Here is a 17782-nt window from a genome sequence, read left to right as displayed (position 1 = left end):
GGTTTTGTAAAGGCCACAGCACTACGACAGCTCTGCAATGCATTTCAGACGATATTCTTGCCTCCACTGATGCAGGCAAAACCACGACTTACTAAGTATTCCATGGCTTGTTTCAAAGTTACGATACTTCGATTTCAATGATGAAGCAATAAAATGATTTCAGAGTTATTTCAAAGATAGAACTCAGCATACTGACTGCAGGGATATCAATGGGGCTCTAAAATATTCAACTGATGTTAAAATAACGCGAGGGGTACCACAGGGATCAATACTAGGGTTATTGCTTTTTGCAATACATACCTATGACATGATGTAATCTATTAGACACTGTATGTCGCACATGTATGCAGATGATACACAACTATATTTATCGTTTGAAGTATGTAACCCTCATCTAGCGGTGGAAATGATAAATGGTGATCTACGTAGAGTTTGCACTTGGGCACAAGAGCATGCACTACTTCTCAATCCCCAAAAAACTGTTGCTTTGTTAATGGGAACTAAACAAAAAATATCATGTGTAAGGAATAGAGGACATGATGTAAAAATAGGTGAAACCACTATTCCCTTTGTTGAATCTGCGCGCAACCTTGGAATAGTGGTGGACGGTAAATTGAGGTATGACGAACATATTAAAAACAAGTCACAGTGGTGCTATTCGAGACTTCGTCTGCTGTATAATATAAGAGATCATATATCAATGAAATTACGAAAGATTATTACTGACAGTCTTGTTCTCTCAATATTGGACTATGGAGACACAGTATATGGTCCCTCTTAACTGAAAAAAAAACCCAAAAACAAGTACAACGAGTCCAAAATGCATATGTCCGATATTGTTATAATGTCCCGAGACGGGATCATATCTCGCCTTACCTCTATTGGCATCAGATTATAAATATGTCGAACAGAAGGAAATTACACCAATTGTGTAAAATGTTAAATTTGATGAATTCAAGGGTTCCTGCCTATCTCAACAGATTGCAGTGGTCCCTTGACTCTCATACACATAGTACGCGTCAAAGAAACCACTTACTCGTTCTCCCCAAACATAAAACTACTGTGTTTGAGGGTAGTTATAGCTATTCTTTTCAATTCGAATATCGACATCGTCGCATTGCTTCAAAAAGCTTTGGAACGAAGTACCATTGTCAATTCGAATTTCGACATCGTCGCATTGCTTCAAAAAGCTTTGCTGCGAATAGTTGCTATTGTTACAAAGAAGGGGATACTTAGCTACATGTGGTTGCGATTATTGTTTATTTTGTTTGTGTTTAAAAAAAAAAATAAAAAAAAAGTTTATTTTGAATTTTTGTTAACTATATTATTAATTTGCACTGATTTGTATACCTGCTATTTCTATTTTTATTTTTATTTGTTTGTGTAGATTTGATTTTTTATTATTAATATTATTTCATTGTTCATTATTATACCTAAATATATATATTATTATTATTATATTGGAGGCACTGCTGAAAACCAGCTGCATTCCCGGAGAGATCCGGAATGCATAGCTGAGCAGTGACCTTTTTGTCAATAGAATTTATGTTAAAAAATATGTAAAATTTATCTACATATTATTACTATTTTATTTATTTTTATTATTACTATTATTATTATTATTATATGCTTAAACTGTCAGTTACAAAGATCTTCACTGACTAGATATTGATCTGTAAAAAAATTGTTTTTCTATTTCCTGGTTTTCTCACAAACTATACATGAACCTTCGGTACTTGCATTATAGACAGCTACGAGCGTATGTCCTATGGGTAGCCTCTTTAACTATTATTTATAGAGCCATATATGAGTATCATCTCCAACTACTCTATAGAACATCAAAAATTTTAATGATGCATATGACAGTTCAGAATTGCATTGATAAGTTTTCAAATTCCATTACGTAAAATTACTAAAAGTCGTAATTTTTTTCAGTGCGAAATTCTGTGACTGACTACCATATATATATATGTACTCCTCATTGCATGGATTACTAATGGAGAGAAATAGTTTTATTATTTATTCATAAGTAAAAGCCCAAAACGGCGTTAATAAATAAATAAAAATGCCCATCGAGCTGAAGTCATAACTGTGGATGTTATGCAATTGTTGGCTTACCTGTTTAACAGTCTGCGTACAGGTGGCAAGGAGGGAGAGGATCTTCCCCACCTCCTTGTTGTCCATGACTTGCGAGTAGAAGTTCTTCGACTGGTAGGCAAAGGATGGCTTCTCCTCGGAAACGAGCCGGTACAGCCGCTTGCGCCGCGCCTTGGGATCCTCCACGGCCCGCAGCGCCTTGCCGCCGCCGCCCTGTTGGTCCAGCCGGGACACTACATCTAGGAGGGCTTGGGAGGAGCGGCCAACTACCTTCTTCCAGCTTGGCTTTTGCTACCAAAGCGGAGCGTGTAAAGCGTGTCAGCGGGGAACCGAGTGCAGTGGTCATCAATAACACAAACAACGAACAACACCAACGAGTAAACACAGATGTATATAAACAACACATTTATATATATACAACACATTAAAATACATAGATACAACATGTAAATAGTGTGACAAAGAACACATTGGTTTGGTTGGCACCGGGTGGGGGTGGTTGGGTGGTCAGTTGGTGCGGGAGGAAGCGCGACGCAGTCAGTGATGTGGACAAGTTGAGTCGAGACAAAACATCACAGTGGTGCGGACAATGAACACAACATCACAACAGACAAACGGGGAAGTGGGTAAAATAGAATAAATACGTTAATTCAATTCATATTTAGTATAAATGTGAGTTAAAACTAACGGAACAAGGATATAGAACTCATAGAAACGCCCCCTTGTTCTAATTTTATTTTAAACGATCGGAAATTTTTGAGGAATCTCTCAATTTTTATTGCTAGACCCTCAAAAATTAATGCCATCCCTCCTCGTCTGAAGCAGCATCCAGGAATTCTATATCGATGCAATGCAAAAGATTTATTGGAATAATGTATAATACTTCCAAGACATGCTCATTGCTCGTGCTTTCATTCTTAAAACTTGTCTGTGTATTTACATCTTTGAACACTTTACTTTACTTTAATTTATATATTGTATTTACAAAATTATAATCATTGTCACTTGCCAAACATGTGTCGATACTTATTTCTTTTCCTATTTTTAACACGCACAATAATTCATGCTTGCTTATTTAAAAACACAAAGATGTGCAAAAGATTTACATATATCTAGTGATTAATAAATTACATTTATCAGTGTGCTTTAATATTTATATAACATTTCATGTCTGTACATTATATACATCATTTTATATTATTTTTAGTCCTAACCATACGCAGATTCGGCAATTTTTAAGAATCGAAAAATTTGATGTGATTATTAGAATATTGGACTGGATCGAGACAACTGAATAACAAATAAAGAAGAGAGTCTGAAATAATATATAATACCATATAATGACACGTAGACTTCCCCCATTGGACATTGATACAAGATTTATATATTTTATAAAGTTAGGTAAAATCCATTTTCAGGGGGCAGGTATCAATGTTAAAGTTTGGGAAACACTGCCGTGCAAGTGGTACTCTTTGAGGGCTTTGAGTACCAATTAAGTATTTTCGTTATCGATGAGATAAAATCCCTAATACCTGCATTTGATATTATAACTAGGTAATTCATATTTGCTCGTTTACTTAAGTACCCACTCCACAGTACAATGAGACATACACAATAGTATGTTCGGGTTCATAGAAAGATAGTTAATTAGCAGACGTCTATTTATGTACCTGCCAAAATATGTAAAAAAATGTATGGATTCACCCGCGCGCGACACTGCCCCACGTTGGGCGCCAGTGTGCCTGTGGGGTGTGTACCTGATTGCCCTTGCCGCCTGTCCACTGACCCACGCCCTTGGCCACGCCGGTGATGCTGCGCCCAGCCGACTGCAGTGCCTCCTGGATGTCGTCTACGCTCGGTCGCACCGACACGTTGGGGATCATCAGCGTCGTGTGCAGCAGAAACACCGGCTTGTTCTTGGCCACTGTAACATAACAATATTTAACAATAGCATGTTGTTATTTTATCGTACATCCTGCAAGGGTTTCACCGATCGGAACTAATGTGTCAATTGCATCTATTTCTAAAATCGGGAACGTGTTTTATCGCGGGATAAAATTGAGTATGGAAATCAGAAGAAGTGACGAAGATTGTCAGTTCCTGGCTCTACAGATTTTATGTTTGGCCATTTAATTGATATTATGTATTTGAAAGAAACTGTCAGCATAGCACAAGTTAGAGATTACTTTAGCAGTGCTTAGTGACCAGACCTGATAAGCCATATACTTCTCGACCTTATGTTTCATCTTCCCGTACTTCCAAATATCTTCCAACCTCACAATCCCCCTAACACGAATACTATAATTACGTTGACTTCAGGCAATTAGAACTCCAGTTCAAAAGTCGAAAAATTTCGATTCAGAATTATATTAATTCAGAACATTTCACAGAGAATCGCCCATCTCCAAAAAAAATCTTATTTTTTTCAACTCACGTCCAAGCATTTCCAAGTCAGAGGCGAACCTCCTCCTTAGCATGTCCAACGAGTGTCTGGTGACCCTGATGAGGACATCGATGACTTTCCGGCTGTAATACCTCCTCATCTCATTCACAGCATTCTTTACCATGTCCTGTAAAAAACACCAGAGATTAATCCATATTTCACTGATAGCTGGAAACTTTTAGACGGTAAGGCTTCTCCTGGAGGCTAGAACTTGCCATTCGAAAGATTTTAGGATTTAGATTTTTAGTTTCTAGTTGAAAATGCATTCAATTGTACGTTACCTGCATGCCCTTGGAGAGACCTCCGCCTGGTGTAGACAACAGAGTGTGAGGCTTGTCGAAGCACTCCCACACGGCGGTCCAGTCCTGCTGCTGGCTGCTGGAGCCAGCGTCATCATTGGCTCCTCCTTCGAAACTTGCACGTTCCTCATCTAAAGGTCAAATATCAATGCACGAGCTGATCATTACATACTTAACGTATTGGTGAATACAGATTATACAACCGCTTTATGCAAAGCACCAGTCGATCAATTTACATCCCCATCAAAGAAAATTTTGGAATATACTATTGGAAATTTATGAATATTTCTAATCCAATAAAATATGGCTTAACCTCTGTATCATTGTTATAAAACAATTTATTATTATTAATGAGGAGGCAGCAGTATAGCGTTTTACGCTTCAACGACTGGCGTGAGACCTGAGGTAACAAAATTTGAGTGCGTGTTTTATTTCCGAATTGTAGTCGTTCATGGTACCCCGGTGGCAGAATTAAGGGATAGTCTTCACAACTTCAGATTGTCCTCATCGTGGAATCCTTGCAGAGTCCAGCTTTCATCATCGAAAAACAGTGAAGAATATGATCGGCCCTATCAATCTCGAATAATACTACAGACCGTTAACGTAGTTTTTTCTATTTTTTTAGCTTTTCTTTTAATGGGACTCATGATATCGTACTAATATCCTCACATTCCAGAATAAAATAAATTATTTAAGAAAAAGAAGTAGTACTTACCATCTTCATTCATAAAATCAAACTCCGGTTGAAGTTCTTCGCTTTTAAACTGCTGAGCTGCTTTCTTAACCAACTCGAGCACTTCTTCTACTGCTTCTTCCACCATCAAACTCTTTCTATTCAGTTCTATTGCAGCATTTCTGCAAATAACATTGAAATAGTCGGTCACAGTAACTATCATCACCAGAAACAAAAATTAATTTATTCACTTTGTAAATAGATTTTAAGGATTCATCATAATGGAAAACCTTTTGTTACATTTTTTTAAAATTATTTATAAACCAATAAAATAACTTTTATTTTGTATAATCCACCTCACTAGGCTGAGCCTGTTCCGAGGTGGCGGGAGTTTAATCTAATTTTAGTTAATCAGAATTTACATAGAATCAGAGATATAAATAAAGGGATACATAAAAAGGTAAATAGTTAGATAAATAAAAAAAAAACAAGAAAGAAATGAAAATACAAATAAATGAATGAGAACAAAAGAGAAAAATACAGGCGTAGAGTGTGTTATAATTTATAATATTGTAAATTTTATTTGTCCGCAGTATACAATGACTTTCCATGAGCGAATTTTGTGTTTTAGATTTACACTTGTTTCCAGGTCTTTAATATCTTTTTCAATTAAGTTGAAAATTTTTGGAGCTAGATTATGAAAATGTCTTATTCCATAGGTTGTACTTATCTTCGGGGTCATGTGTGATGGTTAAGTTTGTCTTTTTGGTTAAATAGAGCTATAAATTGTATGTAAAGTTGCTCTATGTTCAGTACGGTGAATTCCTTAAATAACTGTATTATCGAGAATCTGTAAGGTTTTTTTGTGATAACTTTAATGAAGGCTTTTTGCGCTTTGTCAAGAGGGTGCAGAATAAGGAAAGTGTTATATATTATACCTGCAGGTTGATTCAGTCTTCTCCAAAAACTCTTCAATTGTCCAAGGGTCTTCCTCTGCAGCAGTAAAATCATAAGGTCGATGTTGTTTGATCATTTATATTTTATTGTGGTATCATGCTATAAATCGATTAAATGTTGGAATTAGTTGACGGCTGATGGATGGTGGTTCCTTATCACGCAATGCGACGGGTGGCCCAATAAACCTCCATGATTCACTACGCTATGTACTTTTTATGTCTTAATCATTAAATTCAGACACACAACGGCCATCGCTATTTATTCTCTGTGTCTGCTTAATTTTGTTTTTGGTCAGCGCAACGCAATTTTCAAAAAGGTACACAAATTGCACAAGGCATTGCAATTTATACTTTTTTGCAACACACCACGAACAATAATAATTTTACCATATACTTACTTAAGGCGATGCACTACGTAGTAATGCAAAATCATGTGTTTTTGGTTTGAAAATTTGGTTGCCTAGAAATGTTTCAGATGCTTTAATTAAATACTGCAAGTAGAATACATCTTGGCCTTTAAAATAATCGAATATTTTTTAGATAAGTCTTTTTATAAGCCCAGAAAAAAAGAATGTATAAGGCCTATGAAAACTGCTTTAAAGTTCAAAATCTCCTACTTATGAACCCATTTTATTGTATAATGTGGCAAATTAAGTCATTTATAAAATGATCGAAAAAAAATTAAGTATTTATGCCTGAACATCCGCAAAATAAAATAAAAGGCACTTTTTGGCAATGTTTTTTTCTTGCATAAATCAAAACAGGCTGATGGTGTTAAGCGGGAAGGGTTGTTATTGATAGCGGCTCGATTTAACATGTAGACGACATGTTACACGACGTAGTGCATCGCCTTAATTCTAAACTTTTGTATTTATGCAAACTACATGCAAATATAAACTGGAAAGAAAATCACTAGCGTCTCTTTTGTTTTTATCTCTTGATACGTTTTATGGTGAAATTTAATTTATGTAAACGCCAAAGAATTTTTTAGTACCCATAAGAAGTGCTTAAGAAAATTTCCAAATTCCGGTTATCTGGATTCATGTAAACCCCTTTTTTTAAAAACTGAAACATCTGACGATCACAGATAAATGTAATGGAGTTATTCCTATTAGTACAGTCATCTCCAGACAAATTCCCGCTAAAATACTCAAAACATAAACATGCGACAAGATTTATAGAAAACTTATTAACACCACAAGCAAAAAAAAAATATTTCAAAAAGGACCTTACTACATTGTTATTAAAGTACATAACAACCTTCCAAGTAACATTAAACAAATACACGATATACTCCAATTTAAACCAACACTAAAAACTTTCATTTTAAACGCATGTTACTACACCTTAAACCGGGGGTGGGGAAACCGTTGGCCTGCTGACCACAAAACAAAGATAAAAAATAAAAATACTTTAAGAACGCGAGAAAGGTTTTCTTTCACGGTGTTTCTGATAAATTTTGAGACAAAACTCAGAGGAAGGTATAATCCTCATAGCTTACTTAATTATGCACTTACGTTACTAGAAAGCAGTTAGGCACAAATAAAGATCCCCTTTTAATTTCAAATGATTTTACTATTATAACACCCCAAAAACAAATAACAAAAAAAGATTTTACTATTAATAATAATAATAATAATACTAACAAAAGATTTTTTAAATATTTATGTCGAGGGATCAGTAGGATTTATAGGCCCTGTTAGGAGTTCTACGGAGCCGAACCCTCTGATATAAAAATATCTGGAGTTTTTTTTTTTTTTTATTATTATTTAAAACAATATGTATAATACTTTTTTATTTAACAAAATAGGTAGACCAACAAAGCTGTCACATGCCAGCTTGTCTGCAAGATCCACCGAATCAAATATCTTAAGTCTATGTCTATAACATTGTATGATTATGTGTACATGAGTAAGTTTTATTTCTAAGTAGGTACATTTCACAGATTTTATTTTATTGCAGACATTCGCAAAATATATTTCTAACGAGTAATTGTAAATAAAATAACTGTCGGTGAATTATTTTCCCATTTGATCTCTGGTGAGTTGACGTGTTGTTCTTGTATTGTTTGGTATTTATTTTGCTTATATAATGCACTTGCATAATGTTGATTGACTAGATGATCATTTGTGGAAGAGTGTGTGGAAGGGTTTAGTTTTCCCTGTGGGGAAGATTTAACCCGGGCATAAAATCGGAATTTAAAAAAAATAAATAATTAAATGTGTAATAATAAACAGTGAGTGTAATGACGTACACACATTGACGTAATTACAAAAAAAACTCAACTCTACTTCTTTGGAAACACCCGTAATTTTCGTGTTTTAAGTGTCGTTACCAAATCCAAGATGCAGACTGTGTGCTGCAACAACCCGAGGCAACCATTTTTATATGCTGAGTATAGTTTGATCTAGATATATATTGATCAAAGCTGGGGACTCGCACAAAGATTCAATCTTAAGCTAAAAGCAGTTTTGCCCGAATAAAGCAATGTTTAAGTTTTGTCCGAATGACGTGTTAAATTCCAGTTGCGGATTTATCAGCTGACGCATTTCAAAAAACCGTTCGCTTATTCCGAGTGGAGTATAAATTCTAGTTTCAGACCATATACTGCAAAATTCCGAGGAAAACCATTTGCTTGTTCCGCGTGTGACAATTATTTAGGCTCTTGGACTCTTATGCAGATACAATGAAAGTGAATAATATCGTTATGTAATGTATTTATGTGTAATGTATTAGTTAATTCTAGTTAAATAAGTGAAAAGGTAATTTTCTTTTATCTAGAATAAACAAAAAATTTAAAAAAATCAAAGTTCCAAGTTTAAACCAGTCAGTAGACGACATTAGTGGACGTAACTCAAGGGAAACTATTCTCGTGTTCCGAGTGCAGTTATGAATTTCTTGTAGTGGTCTTATTTGTGAACATGACATTTGGTCACGCATTTTCCTTTTTTGTATTCTTCTCAGGTGTGATGTAAGATGAAATTAAATAGGGACTTAAAATGAGCTGTTTCTATTTGTATATTTAAACCTCTCAAGGTTATTTTCCTTAGTCACTGATTTAAACACTGGAATATTTTAATACGTTTTCTACTTCTTGTGAATTGGGTTAGCTGTAAGAAATTGGACATACCTATAAGCTATACCTTTGAACTTTCTTTATACTAAACAATATATATTTTTTAATTTGAATTTGATAACTTACCGCCAAAATTTTTGGTTTTACACCGGAAAGTTTAGGTGCTCTTCAATGTATCTAAAATGTCGCTTGCATATATTTACCATGGAATGAGAAATGTCTTACAAAAATTTTAAAATGTAGATGCAACCGTCGCTCGCAAAATGTATAATTTTTTCAACATACTTACATCAAGGATATTATATTATTTTGTACCATTACAGGCATTACAATCGGTCACCATGATTCTTAAGTGAATCGGTCCCAGCAACAAGAAAGAAACAGAATTACTGTGAAGACAAAATTTGCAAAAATATTTATTATTTAATGAGATTTAACCTGGCAAAGCATGCAAGCAAATGTCTTGCATGCTGGCGATGACAAGCAAGATGCGGTTGGAGTAGACATCGTGCACGCGCGTGACCAGCACGTCGAAGCTGCGGATGGCGCCGTTGGTGCGGTCCACGAAGGCGCGCCACTCGGGACTGGTCCAGCGAAGCGAGCGCAGCGCTGGCACCAGCAGCATGGAGAGCCACACCAGCTGAGGTAGAAACAGCGGCCGCACCTCCAGCTTCACACGCCGCACAGTGGTCAGGAAATCGTTGATCAGAAACTGGACAAAAATGATAAATTCGAATATGTTATTTGGATGTCATAAAAATTCTAATATTGTGTCATTTATTTCTTAAATTTATTAGGAAAAAGTTACCTACATGGACACGTTTTCGTAGATACTCTAAATATACTAATATTTTATTGGAAAATGGATTGCAATCACTTTTTGACAGGGTTTAAGTAAATCGGCCATACAATTTTTTTTCTGTGTGAGATACCTGTGCAAATTCATGCTGAAGAAAATAAATCCAATCTTACTTACAAGTAATTGATTAAAAAATACAACACTCTTTAGAAAAATCTATCTAAAATACACGTAAATCTGGGTTGGTTTGGAAAAATTGAATAATTATGCAATGAAATGTACACATACAACCTAGGCATTGTATGCCATTGAATGAATTCAAAATAGGTAAATAAGAACAACAAACACATCTATTGCATATTCGAGGTGATCGACCATGCTTTACCTAGATCCTAGGTAAAATATCCAAATAGTTACTCCAAAAAGAAGACTGCGATTACATCATGAGGAACAAAAGTACTTTACTGTATAAATGTGAGAAAAAAAAGGAACAGAGATAAACATTCCATTTTTTCGGATTCACTGGGAGGGAAAAGGGCTCTCCGACGAATTTTATCATTATATAAGACTTAGCGGTTATCAATGTTTCTCTTCCTCCTAAAACGAAGGCAGGGGGGTCTTTTGTATATCGTCGCAGAGCATTATTATGGAAGAAATATTTTTGAAAATCTAAAACTTTCATTTTTCGCAAGGAAAGGGGCATATCTAATTCCCCGGGCCGCACAGAGGGTCGCCGACCTCAACAGTTGGCATCAAATCAGTGGTTATTGTAGACTTCTCCGTTTTTATTTTTAAATGTGGCTTTTCCAATTTGTTAAGAATGACAATGTTGACATATACGTAATGGTATGCTAGAACTTTGACGACTATTCATTGGGTAGATTTACCCGTAGATCGCCCGGTAATACCTGCAGTGAATCATTCACGAGGGTGAAGTAATCCCTTTTGGTATAAAGCGCCTGGCAGACCACCGGAAGATCCAGATTCATCTTAGTGAGGCAATCTGACTCTCGAATTAGGAGTTTGATGGTTGGGTCCAGGTTGACCTTCACCTTCCCAGAGTCGGATTCCAGTGTCAGCAGGGTCTTGTTCAAACAGTCGTCCACATCCCAAACCTGGAGATATTATATAACAGTTTTAATGTATACAGTAATTAGATATTAAAATGATAAATTAAATATACGCAACGAGAAAGATTATTAATCATATTTACAGTACTGACGACGGATATCAAAATTACAAAGAATCGGCAAAAGAAACAAAGTGCGTAGTGTATTCAATTCCTCGGTTGGCTAAGTCCTCCATTACGACAAAAGCAACATTTTTCGCTTACTGTGGTGGTAGTAGGAGATTTTCAAATATTGTCAGGTTATTCGTAACCCGGGAATGTTTGTCTTTCTTTAAAAAAAAATGATAACAAAAGTAATTATTTTACGTTTTGGTTCATCCATAAGTTTTTCATGTCATTTTCATAGGTTTCTAAGGTGTGTGTGACATTATCATATTTCCTCAGTAGATCAACTGTGGCTGGCATTTCCTTTAGAATAGGATGGGTTGAAACGTTGTCTATTTGCTCTGCTAAGTTAAACCTCAAACACCTACACCACTTGATTCGCCCTGAAAACCAAACAAATAAAATTGCATCAACCCTGTAAAACAGCTAGTACCCAACTAGTTAACTTCAAATTATTCCTAATAAGAGGGAATTTTTTTGGACCTGCTATAGGAGGGAAGTTCCTTGGAACTGGTGGGTCATCTTTTTGCTTTCTATACAGTTTGAGTATTCTATCTACCTCTTTTTCACAGTAAGCAAGGACACGATCGTATTTTTCATCGAGCTCCATCAATGGTATTTTCTCGCTAACCTTTATAAAACAAGGAAACCAATTCAGATTACCGCTGGAAAACATTATCAATTTCATACCAATTATCTTGAGATAGATAAAACCAATATGTGAAATATTACCTTTTCAAACCTAACCAAGAACTTGATTCCTTGCGGGGTCTCCCAGACGCTAGAAAAGTTCTGCTCAATGCAATTGCCTATACTTTCTTTTAACGTATCTGTTTGTTCCATAAAATTCTCGAAATCCTTATCGAATTCTGCATTTCGATGGTCAAGGTAATCGTAATTTTTTGTTGTGACTCCTGATTTGGCTTCTTCGAATGTTTGCATTGCTTCTTCTAAGTCTAAAATGTAAAGAAGAAAGTGTTTATTACTATTTGACTTTATTTACATGTAATAACAGCTTTGGTGATCAACAGAATACTATACCTTCTCCAAGCAGCAGGCCTTCCATTCTCTTCTTAAAAAGTGCATTGTAATCATCCACCAAGTCGAACATTGCAATAATCTTTCCCAGCCTCAAACAAAATGTGTCAAACTTTCCGAACACATAGTTTTCTGAGAAGCCAAAGGGCAGTTGATCTGGCAGAAATGGTTGGGACTTGATGAGGGCGTAAGTGGATCGATAGGTTTGATTTAGTCTGATACAACTGATCATCTTTTCCCTGACTATGTCCCTTTCTTGGCTCCAAATCGTCTCTTTGCCACGACACGTTATATATTGTTTGCAAGTCTCTATCATCTGATTTGTTATCTGTAACATTGCATAATAACAACAGAATTACCGAAATTTTAAAAATTCTCCATAATACGTGCAATTTTAAACAGGTTATGACAGCCAAATTCTTATTGTAAAACCAACCTTGACCATAAGAGAAGAAGTCCTCTCAGAAGTGTTATAGAATTGCGACACGCTGTGAATGAGCCTGACCGTCTGCAGCAGGTTGAGGATGGAGTCGCGCATGCGCACTGGAGCATCCAGGTATAGAGAGTGGCAGCACTTCTCCATGACCTGAATAAACTTAGCATTGTCTCTCGCCTCGTTATAACAGAAGGTCATCTTATGATCGGTCTCTTTCCATAACCGCAGCACCTTGGACTGGGCGGCTTGCAGACAGGCCAGGGTAGTCTGGACTTCAGGATCCTGAAATATAAAATCCCTATTATATATCTTTTCTAAAAAACCAACAACTGTACAAAAAATACAAATAAATTAGGCACCTGAAGGTGAGAAACTAGTTGCGAGAATTGGGCCCCTCTTTTTTTCCAATATTCCAATTCATCCTGGGGGCCGCTGGAGTCTACTTCGCGTCTCAGTTGTTCGCTTTCCATCAGAACCTAAAAAAAATCTCGTTTCATTATCTATCCAGCAAGTTAATACCATTATTAAAACTCGTGTTACCATTGCAACTTACCTCCATGACTCGTTTGATCCACACAGAAACCCTTTCTTCAAGAACGGCAACTTCATCCGGCTTTTTGGCCAAAGCTTTAATACTCTCCGGACCTTCTAAATTCCTAGTTAGAATTTTACCATCGTCGAAAATATTGACTTCGTCGCAAACCTCTTCACACACTGAAACGAACCAACAGAAGTTTTCTTTGAGAAACTAAAACAATTTGTATAATAAAATAAGATAATCATATGATCAGTCAAACCTTTGAGTGCACTGCAGAAAGATCTCAAGCCTGGTAGTAGCTGGTTCTTCACCATGGGGCATTTCCCATCTTCATCATCCTCAGTGGAAGGATGGGCAAGTGCCTCCATGTATACACACTCCATTATCCTTTCTATCCCTGTCACCATCCCTACACTCCTGGCATCCAGAATTCCGCAATATCTAAAGAAAACAAAAATAAAATTGCTTGGTAATCAAGTTGGCATTATCATATGATATTTCGGTTTATAACTTTTCTTGTTTACGCTTTTAGAGATGGGGCCTACTTTTAACAAGTGAAGAGTTATATTTCAAAGCGATCTGGATTAAACTAAACGTTTTATTTGCAAGGCGGTTAATTGGCGACTGGACTACAAGTTGCATGTTGAGGTGAATGCATTCATTGCAAAGCGTAAGGGGTTTTATGAAGATAAATGTTATTTTCCTTACAAATCTTTCTGGAACCCCTCCTCAGGCAGTTGTTTCCCGATGCTGATCCTGAACATATAGATGCAGACGCCAGTGAACGCACAGTCCCACCCGTCCGAGAGAAACAGCCTCTTCTTCATGGCTACGGGGGCCAGATTGGGGGGCGCTACCTTGGCTGCCGGCTGCTGACCGGTCCTACCGCTGGTGGTGGCCTTGGCTACGTCCACCGGTGGTATCGACTCCGTGTCACACATATCTTGGTAGAACCATATCAGTTTGTTGCGCATGTGTGGTAGGAAAAGCTGGTTTATTTCATCCAACTAGAATGAAATGTTGTTTTTGGATATTTCTATTTTATAATGCATGCTTTTTACTTATTTGTTTTATAATTCGGTACCGGTTTCGATACGTCCGTTTCATTCAGCAGCATTTTTAAAACTAGCGTTAAGGCGAAGCTTAATGGTAACTCACTATTTTGATTAATCTTTATAACGAATTGGTGTATATTATGAATACCAAAAAAATGCTTGTAGCTTCCTTTTAATAAAGGTTTTCAAAACGCTAGTGGATGACAAGGACGTGTTCAAACCGGTAGCGAATATTAAAAAAAAAGTAAAAAAATCATAAAATAAAACTCTTTAAAAAAAAATGCTCACAAATTTTAACATAGTTAATGCCTAAGTATAAAATATTAAATAAATTCATAAAACGAATATTTTATTTAAGGGATCCAGCATTTTTTTATTGGACAATTAAAATGATATCGACGGAAAAAATGTTTTGACTTCGTCCTTCGATATAACTATGGCATCTTGTCTATTTTTTTTATAAAAGTCAAATAAAAAGCTCCGTAGCAAACTCAGCATCAATTCATCCACGATCGAAATGATGCATTGACTGCTTGTTGATGTGTTTCTGGTTGGAAAACTGTATAAAATGACTGAACGCCGATTATAGCAAACATAACGCGCCTATAGTTGAAAGTACTTAAATTGCTAAAATTACTTTGAATGAATGCAATTTTTTTAAAGTAAACGCAGAAAAAGAGGACATTAAATCAGATCTGAATGGAATTGCAAAGGGTCTAGGAAGAATTTAAAGAACAAGTTGACAAGTGGTTATTGACCATATTCCCCTCGAACACATGGTCCATGATCTCGTGCCTCGGCAGCCCCGTGCCATCGATCAGCAGCTGGAAGGTGAACTCCAGGCGAGGGTCCATCTCCCCGCGCCGCGCTTTGCGCTCGCATTCCTCCCGACGTTTCTGCACACAGAAAAAATTACACACGCTGAGTAATGGACTTTCAACTTAGTCGCTGGGGACCCATCCACCAATTTTTTTCAAAATATTAGAAAAAACAAAAATATTGGGTCGGAGCCACGAGGTTTTTTTTCCATCGGCCACAGAAAACAAAAACGTTGTGGCAATACCCCAATGGTTCATGTTTTCACAAACATTTGGTTCAGTGTTTGGTAACATTGTCGATGGAGATCCGCCTTCGTGTAAGCCTTATCTAGAAAAAACTTTGAACGTCTATAAAGTGCCAATCAATTAATTAAAAAAAGTTCACCACCATATTTAAAATACCAACTAGGTCAAAATTCATTGATATTTTTTACATTAAAATAATGAATGAATAGGTTCACACATAAGCCTTTAACAGGATGTAAGCACAGACAGCGATTCCTGAACTAAGTTAAAAACTAAAATTTAAATATCTAGCGGTTGTCATAAAATTTTTAAATTTAAAACCAGTGAAAAATATCCTATACCAATGGTTGAGCCAGGAGAATTTTCCTACTTCTTACAGCTAACGAAATAAAGATAACACAAGATGTTTTTTGGTAGATTATTGTTGATTTTTACAGCATTGTACCAAATGGAATTCTTTTTTAAACATAGCAAGAAATACCGAATAACAATCGAAGTTTTATGCAAATCTTGTTTTATGTTTATCTTCTCAATGTCCATCACACAAAGTCATCCCAACAACATACAATACGAATGCTTGATCCGAATCAAACCTATTTTTGTAAAAAGTTGTATAAAACGTACAAATTAATGGATTAAATGTGTATTTTTAATTCCTACTAATAATTTACAAATTACCATCAGCATCTCCATCGGATCTTCGTCAGAGTCATCGCTGGACTCTGACACGTGACAACCGTGGACAAACATGATATTGGCTCAAGGGTAGGAGACCCCAAAAACCTTCTTTACCAAAGCACTCGAAGAACTTCTAACAAGACGAAGTTAAACCACAAATCAAACTTAGGTTTACTAAAGTTCACATCCATTGAGAAATTATGATGCCAGGATAAGATCTTGTTTGAAGCAAGAACTCTTCAATAGGCTAAACGATGAACTACTGTCAGTCAAACTAATATACACTTATATTTCTTTCCCGTCCATTAGGAAGTAAACAAGCCGTGAAATGAGTTATAGTGAAGCCAGAACTTCTCACGAGACGAAACGATGAACAACTAGAAATCAAACATAAGTAGAAGTATTTATTATCATGCCCATTAGGAAGATACGATTTTGATCTTGAGTAAAGCCAGAACTCCTCAGGAGACGAAACGAAGAACAACTTTTAATCAAACTCAGGTAAATTCACATAAACGTTCGTCAAGAAGTCGGGATGTAATCAAAGGAAAAGATGTACAACCACCAATCAAACACAGTTAGAAGTATTTAATATCACGTCCATTAAGAAGTTAGGATCTTGATCTTGTGTGAAGCCAGAACTCCTCAAGAGATGAAACGGTGAACAATATTTTTTTAATCAAACTAAGGTAAACTTCATCAGGAAGTTTTGTAGCCGAACTATGATCGAGGGAAGGATGGGTTGGAGGAGCCTGCCTTGCTTGCAAGCGGCAGGTAACTGAGGAGTCGATGGGTGGTGCTGGTTACTACTGTGACACGGTGTGAGTGGCAGCAGCTAGTCTCTGTGCCCAAGAGGGCGCGGGACACACTGATAGCGCTCTTTGCATGCCGATCTAATAACAAGATAATAATTACAAGGGTGGTTCAATTTCTACCCGTTCGTCTAAAAACGCTTTTTAGAAGTTACAACTATTATTTGCAAAATATTCCGTGCATATTTGTACCTATAAAAACTTGGAAAAATAAACAAAAAATCACGGTTTTCTTGAAGCGCAATACGTCACTCGGTTTGTTTATGTTATCGAATACAATTTTATTTCATAAAATATTGATATTTATTTTCATGATGTTTTAATACGAAAGTCACATTTAAGATTGAAACAAGTCTTTAATAAACGTATCATAAAGTAAACCAAATATTCTTTGCTATTATAACATTCTATACCTTAATAGAATTTATTTTATATTAATTAATTAATATCATAAACACGTCATACCTCGATTTAAGTCAGGTCTTATACAAACCTAGTATTCATTCAACTATTACTACACTAGCACATATTTCTTTTAATCATGTATTGTCTCACTGCACTGTGTACCACTGTATGCTTATAAT

General features: G+C 36.1%; 1 protein-coding gene across 1 annotated transcript in view; it reads right to left on the bottom strand.

Moving 5' to 3' along the window:
* Positions 1-16458, bottom strand: part of Dhc1 (dynein axonemal heavy chain 1) — a 43410-nt gene extending 26952 nt beyond the window's left edge. The window contains exons 1-19 of the mRNA XM_089645712.1: positions 16387-16458; positions 15403-15540; positions 14298-14596; positions 13849-14030; positions 13605-13765; positions 13411-13527; positions 13052-13333; positions 12619-12943; positions 12310-12533; positions 12061-12208; positions 11779-11960; positions 11252-11458; positions 9983-10256; positions 6451-6505; positions 5555-5694; positions 4822-4970; positions 4518-4667; positions 3840-4010; positions 2119-2310 (exon numbers count right to left, since the gene is read on the bottom strand). Coding sequence (XP_089501838.1) covers positions 2119-2310; positions 3840-4010; positions 4518-4667; positions 4822-4970; positions 5555-5694; positions 6451-6505; positions 9983-10256; positions 11252-11458; positions 11779-11960; positions 12061-12208; positions 12310-12533; positions 12619-12943; positions 13052-13333; positions 13411-13527; positions 13605-13765; positions 13849-14030; positions 14298-14596; positions 15403-15540; positions 16387-16458 — 3468 coding nt within the window. The remainder of the gene's footprint in view (positions 1-2118; positions 2311-3839; positions 4011-4517; positions 4668-4821; positions 4971-5554; positions 5695-6450; positions 6506-9982; positions 10257-11251; positions 11459-11778; positions 11961-12060; positions 12209-12309; positions 12534-12618; positions 12944-13051; positions 13334-13410; positions 13528-13604; positions 13766-13848; positions 14031-14297; positions 14597-15402; positions 15541-16386) is intronic.
* Between the last annotated feature and the right edge of the window lie 1324 nt (positions 16459-17782).

This window comes from Hesperophylax consimilis, chromosome 23 (assembly GCF_061612785.1).
Source record: "Hesperophylax consimilis isolate HC1 chromosome 23, BYU_Hcon_1.0, whole genome shotgun sequence".
NCBI lineage: Eukaryota > Metazoa > Arthropoda > Insecta > Trichoptera > Limnephilidae > Hesperophylax > Hesperophylax consimilis.
The sequence above is the reverse complement of the archived record's forward strand: the minus strand, read 5'-3'. Positions and strand labels throughout refer to the sequence as shown.